Below are 14,424 nucleotides of genomic sequence, written 5' to 3'. Positions count from 1 at the left end.
AGAGGCAAAAAGAAAATGCACTATATTTTTATAGCATCCATGTTTTGACATACTCCTGCTCAGGGATATGCAATACGATACTGGTACCAATACAGGGCATGTGCCCTGTATTAAATTAATACAGGGCAATTGCCCTGTATAAATTATGGTTGCTAAAATCTCCTGTTGTATTAAAGGGGCAATTTACATTGTATTTTAAGTCATCAGTTAATAAAATTTAGACTGTTTTTCACGAACATAATTATGATTGATATATGATATTTATCTGATAATCTTATTGCTATCATATAATTATGATTATCGTATGATACGCTTTTAACTATCTTATAAGTTAACATATGATTATCATATGAATACCATATAATTAAATTAACATTTGAATCGAGCGCCATATGATTATCATATGTACCATTTTTGGCTATGTAGGCATTTTTACAGCTTTTTGTGAAACACTTCTATAATATTCAGACTTAAGCGCTGATATACACGTTTTATTGGTATATAAAGTTTGAAAAAATACAGTAATTAAAAGTAAACCACATTTTTTGTCGCTTCCAGTCCTTGTCGTACATTGTATAACCGTGTAAACTGTGTTTACTCAGTTGTTTAGAGGAATCAAGCACTCTTAGAAGAAAGTTAAAAAAAAAAAAACTATAAATCTGGTTCACTGTCCCAAATGCTGAGATCTTTAAGATCTTCATTCCCTGGCAATAGAAAATCTCCAAAAATGGATGCCCTGACTATTCCTTCAGCTGCTGCATAAGGTTCGATAGTAGATGATGGACGCCTATCCTCAAAATATCCATACCCATTTATTGACACCAGTGGAGGAATTCTAACGGAACTTTGAGCCTTATTAGATGCATCGCACAGAAAATTGTGTAACTGTGGGTGCCACAGGTTAGATGTATCACCCAATCTTTTCTTGTTTTCTTCTGTTAGGGTAGGATCGTACATACGAAGTAGTGCATCCTCGTCTGACTTTGAAAGCAGCTCAATTGCATGGCGAATAAACCTAATTTGATAATTGCAAGAGCATGTAAGAACTTACATTTTTTTGTACATTTACACGTACATTCTCCTTTTTCCTTACGTTTCCTTTTTTAGCTTTTATTATTGTCGTTTTTTTTTTTTTTTATTTCATGTTCAAAAAGTTGAGAAAAATAGTTAACAGTCACGTCAATAACAAAAAGGTTCCCTGATTATTTCAGCTGATTTTAAAGCAAAATGATTTTTACAAATATTCTGGTCATTATAAATATATCTTCACACATGCAGAGAAGCCATTGTAATCTAAAACACTTCAGTATATTATGCACTTTGTAGTTACGTGCATATATATAGGTTATTATTTATGAAATCTGTCCTGCCTCCATCACTACCCTTTTTAATAACCTTACTTGATTCCACCTTTGTCTCTCATCTGTTGCGTACTGAAGTTGAGGTGGCCACTGGATGTGAAGGGTTTACCGCTTACAGGAATAGGATTTAAAGAGATTCGAAGACCAAACATCTCAGCCAGACGTTGTAGTATGTATCGAGACATATTCAAGTGGTCACCAATTGTCTCCCTTTGACACGGACCGATCTGGTACTCCCACTGATGAGAAAGGTTTGCACAATTTATTCAAGAGCAGTACACTGGGATATATATTTAGTTTTCTTAATTTTGGTTAAGTTTTATATATTGTTGTTAATTCACTATCATTTATTTTATTACACAGTTGCCAAAAAACGCATTCAATTTTAGATTTTCTTACATTTTAGCCCAGTGCAGATCCGGGTGTCATAAAGAATAGGCCCGCAGCAGCGCTAAGCTTGTCGGAAAAGGCGACCAAATAGTGCTCAGAAACTCAGCCGAGGGCTAGGCGCTCTGCCTACAGAGCACCTGTGATGTGTGCCCCAGGTGGTGGAATGGGGTACCCCTGGCGTGTTACATGCTGGGGTTGTCATGCTATAATACGAAAACCTGACTGCAAACCATAGTGGTGCATCGTGTTGGGAAAGATGCCACGTTCCTCGCACGTTAAAGAACCCTGCTGTGGTAAGAGTAAGAACCTTTGCGCCCCGCCACAGGAGGCTAAATTGCCCAACCCTACCCATCCCTCCCTTCTTGCGGAAATCAAAATTTGTCGACCCTACTAACCTTGTGTCCCATCCCTTTTTTCATTTCATCATCATCATTTCATGTTCATTTTATCATCCTTTTCATGTTCATCGCCTGAATATAGACGAAACATTGCTGCTCGTGAGTTAAACTCCAACAATCAATTAATCAATCAATCAATCTTACATTTTAATTTTACTTAGTTGTACTTTGTTTGGTTTTCATGGGGTTTTTTTTATTTCTTATTAGTGACGTTGTTCTTTTATTTCATTTTTGATTATTATCCCTCGCGATTAAAAGTTGCTCGATAACTTAAAACGCTTGCAATTTATAAATTGAAAATTTGAGCAAGCATAATTCATAGTGTGAAGCTCCCTTTATTTTTTTATCGTCTGAATATAGCTGGCCCCGTGCAGGTCCGGGTGTTAAAAGAATAGGCCTGCAGCAGCGCTAAGCTTGTCGTATAAGGCGACTAAATAGTGCTCAGAAACCTAGCCGGGGGCTAGGCGCTCTGCCCACAGAGCAACTGGGATGTGTGCCCCAGGTGGTGGAATGGGGTACCCCTGGCGTGTTACATGCTGGGGTTGTCAGGCTATAATACGGAAAACCTGACCGCAAACCATAGTGGTGCACCGTGTTGGGAAAGATGCCACGTTCCTCGCACGTTAAAGAACCCTGCTGTGGTATTCGATAGGAGTAGGAACCTTTGCACTCCGCCACAGGAGGCTAAATTGCCCGACCTTACCCATCCCCCCTTTTTCCAGTGGCAATCAAAATTTGTCGACCCTATTATCCTTGTGACCCATCCTTTTTTTTTCATTTCATGTTCATTTTACCATCCGTTTCATGTTCATTGTCTGAATATAGCTGAAATATTGCTGCTCGGACGTTAAACCCCAACAAGCAAACGAATATAGCTGAAATAATGCTGCTCGGACGTGAAACCCCAACAAACAAAACCTTTATTTTTTAAATACTATTTTTTTGTGGGTTAAGTGGCATAATTTTTATCAATTGCATTTGTTCATATTCTATTTTTTTTCTGTATCTTCTTTTGAATGGTAGCTAAAATGTATATAATGACATTCGTCAGTTTTTGGATATTTCATTCTCTGCAGGTGGTCTTAGCAGTTATTTCTTGAGGTAATATTATTTATGCTTCATAATATTATTTTTATCGGATTTGAATAATTGCTTATTTTTTTTTTTATTTTGTCTTTTTATGTTTGAATAATTATTGCCATAGAAACTTATAAGAACTGTACCATTCTTTAGTACCTGAGATGGGTCATTCTCTCTGATATTTCCTCCTATTTTAACCCCAGCATATAAACACGCAATCAAATGACGTGTGGCCAATTCTCGCTCTATCCCAACCATTTTCGCATGCTTATGGCCTATTTTAGTACATAAAACTGAAATAAATGAATAAGGATTTATGGATTGTATTGGAAGAAGAAAACAATATCGAACTTTTCATTTACAACGAACGTTTAAGTTTTCCATAATGAATGAAAAATGAACTTTTTGTATTTTTCTAAACTCTTCGTTTGAATACTCTCTTTTAAGACTAATTATACTTTTAGAATTGTTTTAGAATACTTAAATGTCTTTTTCCTTTTTTGCATTTGCAAAAACAGAAGGAAAATAAATAATGAGACCAATTACCTAGTACACACTAAATCACCGTCTATATTAATAATATGCACCAAGGACATTGAAGTCATTTTTTACAAATATATAGGAAAATGTCTTTCCTTATGATTACTTTTCAGTATCAACATATACCGATGAGTCGCAAAAAAGGTTGATGACGTGTTTGTCGCATAGCAAAATTAGGCCTATGAGACGAACGACATGTTCATGCAATGAAACTTACTCATAGAATCATAATTGAATTTATCAGGCTCGTAGCTAAGAGGAACATTATCTTCCTGAACGACGAAATACTCTTGTTCAATACCAAACCATGGCTCGTGACGCTTTTTCGGTCGAAAACTTGTAGTTGGATCATAGTCAAGTCTTTCCATGGTTTTCTTGCATTTGAAACGCGAGTTTATGGCTAAAATATGAAGAACTTTGTATTTGGACTGAAAATATCTTCTATGAAATTCATAATAAAAAACAGGCAAGAATTATTTTATGAGAGGTTACTTCTTGAAGCACGTATGCAGCATAACAAAATTTGCCATATTGGTTTGAGTGATATTTTTGTATTTGTATACTTTGAAATAAATATATGCATCGTCATATATTAAAATGTATCAGCGAATTATTAACACATTCAACGTTTTCTATTGCATTATACTTTATACAGGAAGTAGTCATCTGGTATTTCCCCAACACAACTAGAATACATTTTTTTTACAGTTTACTTGAAATATATATGAATCGAGACTTCATGTTATGTTCATGTTCAGTAAAATGCACGTGAAAATACTTTCACCGGTGCACCTGGGCCATGCTCCCAGTTTTTAGTGGAGTCCGAGTTGCTCATTTATTTTTGTTACTTTGTATGTATGATTTTAGTTACTTTATGTTCTTTGTTGTGTATGTCTGTTTTCCATGTCTGGTCTTTGTCCCTGGATTACATTCTTTTGATTACCGCTATAACCTTGGTTCCCTTGATTATTCTTTCATGTGAAGTCAATTGCAACGTGAATCTCGATTCACGTAAGATTTACGTAAATAATATATGTATCATTTGCAATTAAATGCACAGGTTGTCATGTTATTTAACCTGCAGGTTCATCCATCGATAACCAGATATCACATAACACAAACTTGTGCGGACTTTTCAAAAAGGGGTTCTCGAACATAGCTACTGGTTTCAGTATCATATCTCTTAAATCCTCAAGTCTTCCTTGAACATCGTTCCACATGTAATTATCCCAAACAGGGCAATCTGAAAAAAATATATAAAAGAGACAATATCTAGTTGACCTCTTTGAGTGAAAAGAAAGAGTAAATGTATCAGCAAAAGCAAATAACCCAAATTTTGTTTTGAAAATGTTGTATATTTGACACAATATTGGATTACAATTCATAAAAAGAACTCTTGTAATAGAACCTTTTGTGATTACAGTTCATAAAAAGAACTCTTGTAATAGAACCTTTTGTGCTAACTGTGGGGTAGTGGATGAGTATTCTCAATATAGATTTTCGCGGGGAATTTGTTTTTTTGTCTTCTCAAGCCCTACCTCGCGGAAGTGTATATTGAGCATGCTAACAACTTAACACGAAAGATCTATTGCTTTTCGCTTTGTAGTGAAAGGTACAAGAGTAATTAAGGGATCCTATATTCTAATAGTGCTGTGGACGGCTACGGATTTTTCAAGTTTAATGGGTCTAGAGGGTATACGGCTATATCACGTGTCAATGGAAAAATAAATCAATGCAGTTTTTGAATATCATACTTATCAAAGTGAAAAACGGTAAAGTTTTCTGCTATTTTGCATTAATTAGAGTAGGGGTCAAAGATCAATCGACCAATACACTTTGATAAGAAATTTAATTGAAATCGTTCATTGTAGGTATCGGAAGACAAGTAACATGTGAAGATCATGTGTATAGAATTTCAAAAATGTAAAAAAAAGTTAAAAAAAGAACTTTTTCCGACAAAATTTGACTATTTAATCACAAAACGAAGATGTTCCTAAAATTGGTAGCATTTTAGTGCATTTTCAATTTTCCATACCAATTATTTCATATTCCTTTACTTCACCCATCGCATCCAAAATTTTCAATTATAAAAGGCTATTGCAGAAACTCGAGATTGAGGACTTCAAGGCTAATCCACCTGACTGTCTTTGCAAAACCTCTCCATTCAAATATGGTCCTTGTGGTCACGTCGTTACGGGAGATTTAACCATTATCGAAAACGAATCTCTGCGTAATATCCTTTCTAAAGGTCCCAAGTATCGTGAACCACGCTCCATAAATTGGAATTATAACTTTAAAGTTCTTATGGATGCCGTCGAGGACTATGCAAAAAATGGATAAAACGAGGACAAGAAGACATTGATTCTCTGTCAGAGTGGTTAAAGGCTACATCAGTTTTCAAAGACCCCGATGTAGCAAAAACATTGTCTACTATACATGACAAGTATGTTGTCGTACCAGCAGACAAAGCCCAAGACAACATTGTTTTTGTCTGCAAAACGTTTTATATCCAATGTTTATTATCAGAGGTAGACGTAGAAAATAATAGCAACGATAAGACCTACGCTGTTACCACTCTCTCCAAAGAAGAGATGCCCCGTGCAGGTCCGGGTGTTAAAAGAATAGGTACCAGTATCGTATTGCATATCCCTGAGCGGGTGTACGTCAAAACATGGATGCTATAAAAATATAGTGCATTTTCTTTTTGCCTCTCTACAAACTAATGTTTTGTCAAAAGATATGAACAATGACTTATAAAATAGAGCAAACATCACACTGGAAGATGAAGAACTTTTTTAAGAGAAAATCTACCATAATATCATAAAAATGTTCCACTGAAAAGGTTGGTTTGGTGAGTGCAAAACGAAAGTGAAAGTAAGGAAAATGGCTATTTATAGTTCAAGACTACTTTTCTGTCCGATCTTCGTGGACTCACCCTATTTTCTTTGCGGGAAATTATTTTTTCACATGTCCTTAGAAATGCTACATAAGTGAAAGTTTTATTGAATCAATTTACATATTTTTTTAAAAAATCCTAAAAATATGCACTTCATTATAGAAGTCTATGGGAAAATTAATACGATACTGAGACCAATAGACCTGCAGCAGCGCTAAGCTTTTCGTTGAAGGCGACCAAATAGTGCTCAGAAACCTAGCCGGGGGCTAGGCGCTCTGCCCACAGAGCAACTGGGATGTGTACCCCAGGTGGTGGAATGGGGTACCCCTGGCGTGTTGCATGCTGGGGTTGTCAGGCTATAATACGGAAAACCTGACCGCAAACCATAGTGGTGCACCGTGTTGGGAAAGATGCCACGTTCCTCGCACGTTAAAGAACCCTGCTGTGGTATTCGATAGCAGTAGGAACCTTTGCGCTCCGCCACAGGAGGCTAAATTGCCCAACCTTACCCATCCCCCCTTTTTCCAGTGGCAATCAAAACTTGTCGACCCTATTATCCTTGTGACCCTTTTTTGTTCTTCATTTCATGTTCACTTTATCATCCATTTCATGATCATTGTCTGAATATAGCTAAAATATTGCTGCTCGGACGTTAAACTCCAACAAACAAACAAACAAACAAAGAAGAGATTGTGAAAAAACCATAAATCTGTGCTATCCTCTTTTGGTCTCTCTACCAAGGGCGATGATCTGCAAAATGTACCACCAAACCTCTTTCAAAACTTTTAACTTCTATACTCACAACTGTCAAAGAGGGTCTACAGTCCTACCACAACACTTGTTACTCCCGTAGTGGTATTAATTCAATGTGGATCCTGAAAAATTCGAAAGATCTTTTGGAGACAATCAGTCTAATATCAGACTATTATCCGAATATAATAGCATTAAAACCTATGATTTTTCAACACTGTATACTTCTATTCCCCATACTCAGTTAAAATCCCGACTTAAAAACATTATACATCGTTGTTTTTCCAAAATAGATGGTACACCTATATATAAATATATAGTTCTTGGTAGAGATTCCTCATACTTTGTAGCCCCGTGCAGGTCCGGGTGTTAAAAGAATAGGCCTGCAGCAGCGCTAAGCTTGTCGTATAAGGCGACTAAATAGTGCTCAGAAACCTAGCCGGGGGCTAGGCGCTCTGCTCACAGAGCAACTGGGATGTGTGCCCCAGGTGGTGGAATGGGGTACCCCTGGCGTGTTACATGCTGGGGTTGTCAGGCTATAATACGGAAAACCTGATCGCAAACCATAGTGGTGCACCGTGTTGGGAAAGATGCCACGTTCCTCGCACGTTAAAGAACCCTGCTGTGGTATTCGATAGGAGTAGGAACATTTGCGCTCCGCTACAGGAGGCTAAATTGCCCGACCTTATCCACCCCCCCCCTTTTTCCAGTGGCAATCAAAATTTGTCGACCCTATTATCCTTGTGACCCATCCTTTCTTTTTTTCATTTCATGTTCATTTTATCATCCATTTCATGTTCATTGTCTGAATATAGCTGAAATATTGCTGCTCGGACGTTAAACACCAACAAACAAACAAACATCATACTTTGTAAGAAATAATTCCAAATCATCTTCCAAATATACAGAGGAAGATGTTTACAAAATGCTGGAATTTTTAATCGACAACATATTTGTCCAGTGTGATGGACGTGTTTTTCAACAAACGGTCGGCATTCCAATGGTAACAAATTGTGCTCCTTTACTTGCTGACCTCTTCCTTCACTCTTATGAGGCTGACTTTATAGCTGATCTGATCAGAAAGAAAGAATATCGTTTGGCTAGATCCTTCAATCTCAGTTTTCGCTATATAGATGACGTATTATCTTTAAACAATCCTAATTTCGGGGATTTGATACATCGCATCTACCCAAAAGAACTCGAGATAAAGGATACTACAGACACTGGGAAGTCAGCCTCATATCTTGACCTACACTTCGAAATCGATGGTAAAGGAAAACTATTGACCAAACTTTACGACAAACGTGATGACTTTTCATTCAAAATTGTCAACTTACCTTTCATCTGTGGCTCCTGCGTATGGAGTGTTCATATCACAACTCATACGTTATGCCAGAGCTTGCCAATACTACGCAGACTTTTTGTATCGCGCTAGAACTCTAACAAATAGGCTTTTGGAACAAGGTTATGTTGCTACAAGATTGAAGTCATCACTACAGAAGTTTTATGGTCGTTATCATGAACTCGTGGATCGTTATGGTGTATCCATCAGCACCATGAAAACTGATTTATTCGACGGGTCATAGTTTTCCTTCCCTCGTTTATTTACCCCGGACTTGACTTTTTATGAGCAATTCGGCGGGTGTTTCTAGAAAAGCAGAGGACGCTTATCCTACCGGTGCACCTGGTCCATGCTCCCAGTTTTTAGTGGAGTCCGAGTTGCTCATTTACTTTTGTTACTTTGCATGTATGATTTTAGTTACTTTATGTTCTTTGTTGTGTATGTCTGTTTTCCATGTCTGGTCTTTGTCCCTGGATTACATTCTTTTGATTACCGCTATAACCATGGTTCCCTTGATTACTCTTTCAATGATTAAGAGATAATTAGACACCGTAGAATATTACAATGTATATATAAATATTCTTTACTGAATAACAAATAAAATAAACAAAACATTTTCGATTCGATCTGCCACATGGGCTTTGCAAAATGAGTTTAAAGTTGCAAATTTTCACATATTTAATGTTTTGTTTGTTGGGGTTTAACGTCCGAGCAGCAATATTTCAGTTATATTCAGACGATGAACATTAAACTGATGATAAAATGAACATGAAATGATGATGAAATGAAAAAGGGATGGAACACAAGGACAATGGGGTCGACAAATTTTGATTGCCACTGGATATAGGGAGAGGTGGGTAGGGTCGGGCAATTTGGCCTCCTGTGGCGGAGCCCTATGGTTCCTACTCCGGAAGAATACCACAGTAGGGTTCTTTAACGTGCGAGGAACTTGGCATCTTTCCCAACACGGTGTACCACTATGGTTTGCGGTTAGGTTTTCCGTATTATAGCCTGACAACCCCAGCATGTAACACACCAGGGGTACCCCATTCCACCACCTGGGGCACACATCCCACTTGCTCTGTGGGCAGAGCCGCCCTAGCCCCCGGCTAGGGTTCTGAGCACTATTTGGTCGCCTTTTACGACAAGCTTAGCGCTGCTGCAGGCCTATTCTTTTAACACCCGGACCTGCACGGGGTTTCACGTATTTAAATTATTGAATGTACTAAAATTGTATAACACGGAATCGTTTCCGGACTGATTTATGAACAGAGACACATGTAAAGTATCGAGTCTGCCTTACGTTTTGATGAAAAGATTTGAGGTTTTGAAACTCTCATGCATATTTCTATGCATTTGTCTTTATATGCTTGCACTTTAAATAAAACGTGAAAGATTTAACCATGAATGAGGGATTCTCAAACGAAAAATGCAACTCGGGGGTTCATGATAAGGCTGGATTTCATAATAAATTTGACAGTACATAAACTGTGTACTTTGAACTTTGCATGGATGCATGTGAAGAGAACATGTACATGCATGCTATCACAATATTTATGTCTTAAGATGTTTAACTGTGGGTCAGGTTGATGCTTGTAATGCAATATCCTCTGCAGTGGCGGATCCACACTATGAAAAGGAGGGGTGCCAGCCGGGGTTCCTCACAAAAAGGGGGTTGTGCTTGGATATCATTTTCCGTTTTTTTTTGTCAATTTTACACATGAAAATAACAATTTTTTCAATAAAATGCATCCGCTCTGGAACCGCCGCTGCTCTGAACGGATTTTACTAAACGAGTTGTTAAAAACAAACCAGATACCTTGTAAAAATTCTGACGCAAAAAGAAGAAAGAAGTTCAGACGCAATAAAAACTTCTAAGATTTATTTTACCTCTCAAAAAGACTCAAGTTTTAGTACCCGTATTAATAGGACACAATGGTAATATAGTCGTTACAGAATATTAGTTCAAATGAAACATCATTGTCCAGGCCAGGGGCGGATCAAGATTATTAGAAAAAGAGAGAGGCTCTGATCAAGACGTTGATAAACAGGAGATACAATCTATCGTTTGCTATATTTACTGTCTATAAGTTGTTATAAGCTTACTTTTTTTGCGGCGTAAACATACATGTACAGAGCAGTTGCAGTAAGTGGTTTGTGCATTGTATTGTGCGTTACTTCTGTTGTCATATTTTGACAAGGTAGAAAATTTGTTTTGAACATTTGCAATGTCATAATTTTAAATTTCAGGCAACCAATCACGTCTGTCTGCTTCAAACAAAGAATGAATAAGTGAGCCACTCGCATTCTGATTTGTTATAATCTAAATGTCAATAAGAACTAAACTGAATATGGCATCACAACTGTAAAAGCATCTTTGCTAGCCAAGGGTTACGGTCATGCCCACTCCTGTCACGCAGTGGGAGGGGTAGGACTGTAACCCTTGCCTAGCTAAGATGCTGTAAAATCTAGATCGGAAGTAAGCCACTCATATACTTGGAAACTTTTCAGCATTCTATATGATAGTAAAGGCCGATTTTATTTGAAATAATCCATGTACGAAAAATCTTTGTAACGTTCTCCTTTTCACCGTCACATACTAGATGACTTTTAACCAATGCCAGAGTTTCCCTCCTTCGTTTAAACCGGAATGACATCATTTGTATAAGAACAGATCGACGGGCGCTTAAGGTAAAACAGAGAAAAGGCGTCAAAACTAATATCCTACCAATGAACCTGGTCCAAACACCCAGTTTGGCTTGCTAATCAATTCTTAAAATTTATATATGTTATTCTTATGACTATTATTTTTTTTGTTTTTTGAGGCGTTGTCATGACTATGGATATCCTTTACTTCATTCCATTTTCCTCAAAACGAACATTGTTAAAAGCTCAATTATTGAATAACAGAAAAAAATATATGTCAAACTTTTATCTGCCTGCTTAAAAAAGCACTTAAAATATTGATCAGGTCAAAAAATAAGTTATTTTTTTTATAATAGTCATGCTTTTTTGTTGTACTAACAGTTCGGAAATAGAACAGGTTGTCCGGGAAATTATTAATTAGTAGTTAAAATATGGGAAAATTTGTAACCTCAAACACGTTTTATAAAGCTCATATTGCAGATCGAATCGAGAATGTTGTGTTTATTTTATTTGTTATTCAGTAAAGAATATTTAGATATACATTGTAATATTCTACGGTGTCTCTTAATCATTAAAAACGCACTAAAATACATCCATTTTTATGGGCAATTTTGTTCTGTGATTAAAAGGTCAAAATTTGTCAGAAAAAGTTCTTGCATTTTTTGAAATTCTATGCATGTGATCTTTGTATGTTACTTGTTTCCCAATACCTGCAATAAACGATTTCACTTACATTACTTATCAAAATGTATTGGGGTCGATTGATCTTTGACCCTTCCCCTAATTAATGCAAAAAAGCAGAAAACTTTACCGTTTTTCACTTTGATAAGTACGATATTCAAAAACTACATTGATGTATCTTTCCACTGACATACGATATAGCCGTATACCTTCTAGGCCCATTAAACTCGAAAACTAAAGCACTTTTTGATACCTGTCCGCAGCGCTATAAAAGAAATCAAAAGAATGTAATCCAGGGACAAAGACCAGGAGCATGGACCAGGTGCAACGGTAGGGTAAGCGTGCTCTGCTGTTCTAGAACGACCGTGAATGAAAAAAATGATATATTTCTTGAAACTTAAAAACACAATAAGGAAAAATCGGCAAATATTTATTTAGATGAATATTGTATCTAATTTTTTTCTAGTATTCAAATGTTGAAGAATTGAAATATAAAAAGTAATTGGATAATTCAATATTTAACAAAGAAACACAGTGGATAGTCCATGGGAAATTTGAATGGTCTATAGTGTATTTGAATGAATAAATCAGTTCATAAAATTCAAGAGCTGACGATAGACATAAAGTTATTTGTAATCATAAAGATTAATCGATTTCAATTTGAACAAACTCAAAAGATGACTGACGTTTCTTGAAATGTTGTTATCATGTTGAAAAGTGATCAGTACGAAGGGGGAACTTTAATCATTTGTTAAATTATGCAGCTTAACACAAAATCTTCGAGCAATTAAATATTTAAAGCTTTTCAAGGTCAGAACAATTATTTTAGATGTACCCTCAATGCACTAGTTGTCACGAGATATAAAAAAAGATGATAATTATTTTATTAACTTAGTTTTCACATAAGGTAATTATCACCATCATGACGCGTGGTTTATCTCGCCAAAAATTAGACATTAAACGCTCACTTACCTAAGCATGACCAAATCCCCAAAATAAGTTTCATTTTCATTCAATGCGTTTTGCTTTATCTACATTTTTGGAAACAAATAAAAGTTTACATTGTCAATGGAGCCTGTGATATATGCAGAATTAATGAACCACAACATGGTTTTGAAATATTTTTTATTGGTTCTAATTGAAACAGGTTTTTGGCTCTCATTCCTATAGAAATTAAGGCGTATTATTTATACCTTAAGCTCCGAATGTAGTATTATTTAATGGAATTTTCTGTTTTAAAACGAAACTGCAAAACTTTTTATCTGTAATACTTGGTTTTGTCTATGAATTTTCTGGTTTCCATTTCAATAGTGATGTTTGCTTACCTTCAACACTCCTTGGCTCCTTTTCTACAACACGCGATTTGGTGCACAATTCGTACCCAGTATGACTGATGAAGACGTATTCTAAAACCACTTTGTCCCCTTTATAATCAATATCAGGAAGCAATAACTCATACTTGTCGGTAGACATCTGAAATACAACATTAAACATCCAAGCAAGCAGCTGGAGGGGCATATAGAGGCCATGTTAAAATGCGTTTCATCTTCAGTTTTACGATCTATGGTAAAGTATAATCAATTCCGCTGACAAGACTTATTAATATAAATATGCTGAAATCATATTTTTTTTTAATTTTAGTAGCAACTCTATGTAGTCATCTGCATTCACTTCTTACTTCTTAATAATGCTTGAACACATTGCATATGAGAATGCATCTTATTATATTAAATTTTCATTTTAAAAACTTAACTTAACGTTTATGTTACATAAACGATCCATTTACCTCATGCAGCCTACTTTTCAACGTTTGAATTGAATTTTAAGTCATGTAGTTTTTTTTATATATATTTACCATAATTGAAGAAACCACGTACCATATTTACTAGTCCCTATGTTTTAAACACGACACTAAGCCCTCCTTGTTCTTCACTAAGAATTCAAAAACACGTTTTCTTCTCAAAAGCCAGAATCCTGTTAAATGTCTTGTCCGGGGAAAATTTACATGTCCTCCCAGAATCTTACGATTGATGCCCAAGATAAAGCTGAGTTTTTAGAAATCATGAATATATACATATAAATTGTCGAATTAGTTTTTGTGGCCATTAATGTCCTTTTATAGATGTTCTGTGATTATATTTGACTTGTTCTCTGGTGAGAGATATTTTTCAAGCATATTGAAAAGGCTTATCGAAGATAAGAAATCTCTGAATGATCAATATTTGTTATATATTGACGATATCAGGGCATTTAATCTGGAACATCAGAATACATTAGTGCGTGATCTTTTATAGAGAAGTAATAGTTTAATTGAACTTTAAAGTAGTTGCAATATTATTT

General features: G+C 36.0%; 1 protein-coding gene across 1 annotated transcript; it reads right to left on the bottom strand.

Annotated features, from left to right (window-relative positions):
• Positions 1-651: 651 nt before the first annotated feature.
• On the bottom strand, positions 652-13,557 carry LOC148625594 (glutamine synthetase-like). The gene is made up of 6 exons (XM_088571061.1): positions 13,410-13,557; positions 4,848-5,012; positions 3,987-4,169; positions 3,386-3,522; positions 1,401-1,600; positions 652-1,015 (listed from the first exon to the last, which is right to left on the bottom strand). The coding sequence occupies exons 1-6, from the start codon at positions 13,555-13,557 to the stop codon at positions 652-654; spliced, it is 1,197 nt and encodes a 398-aa protein (XP_088427187.1).
• Positions 13,558-14,424: the final 867 nt, after the last annotated feature.

Source organism: Perna viridis, chromosome 2 (genome assembly GCF_037379345.1).
Source record: "Perna viridis isolate PV_CMFRI_1.1 ecotype Kerala chromosome 2, ASM3737934v1, whole genome shotgun sequence".
Classification (NCBI taxonomy): domain Eukaryota; kingdom Metazoa; phylum Mollusca; class Bivalvia; order Mytilida; family Mytilidae; genus Perna; species Perna viridis.
This window is presented reverse-complemented; position numbering and strand designations above follow the sequence as displayed.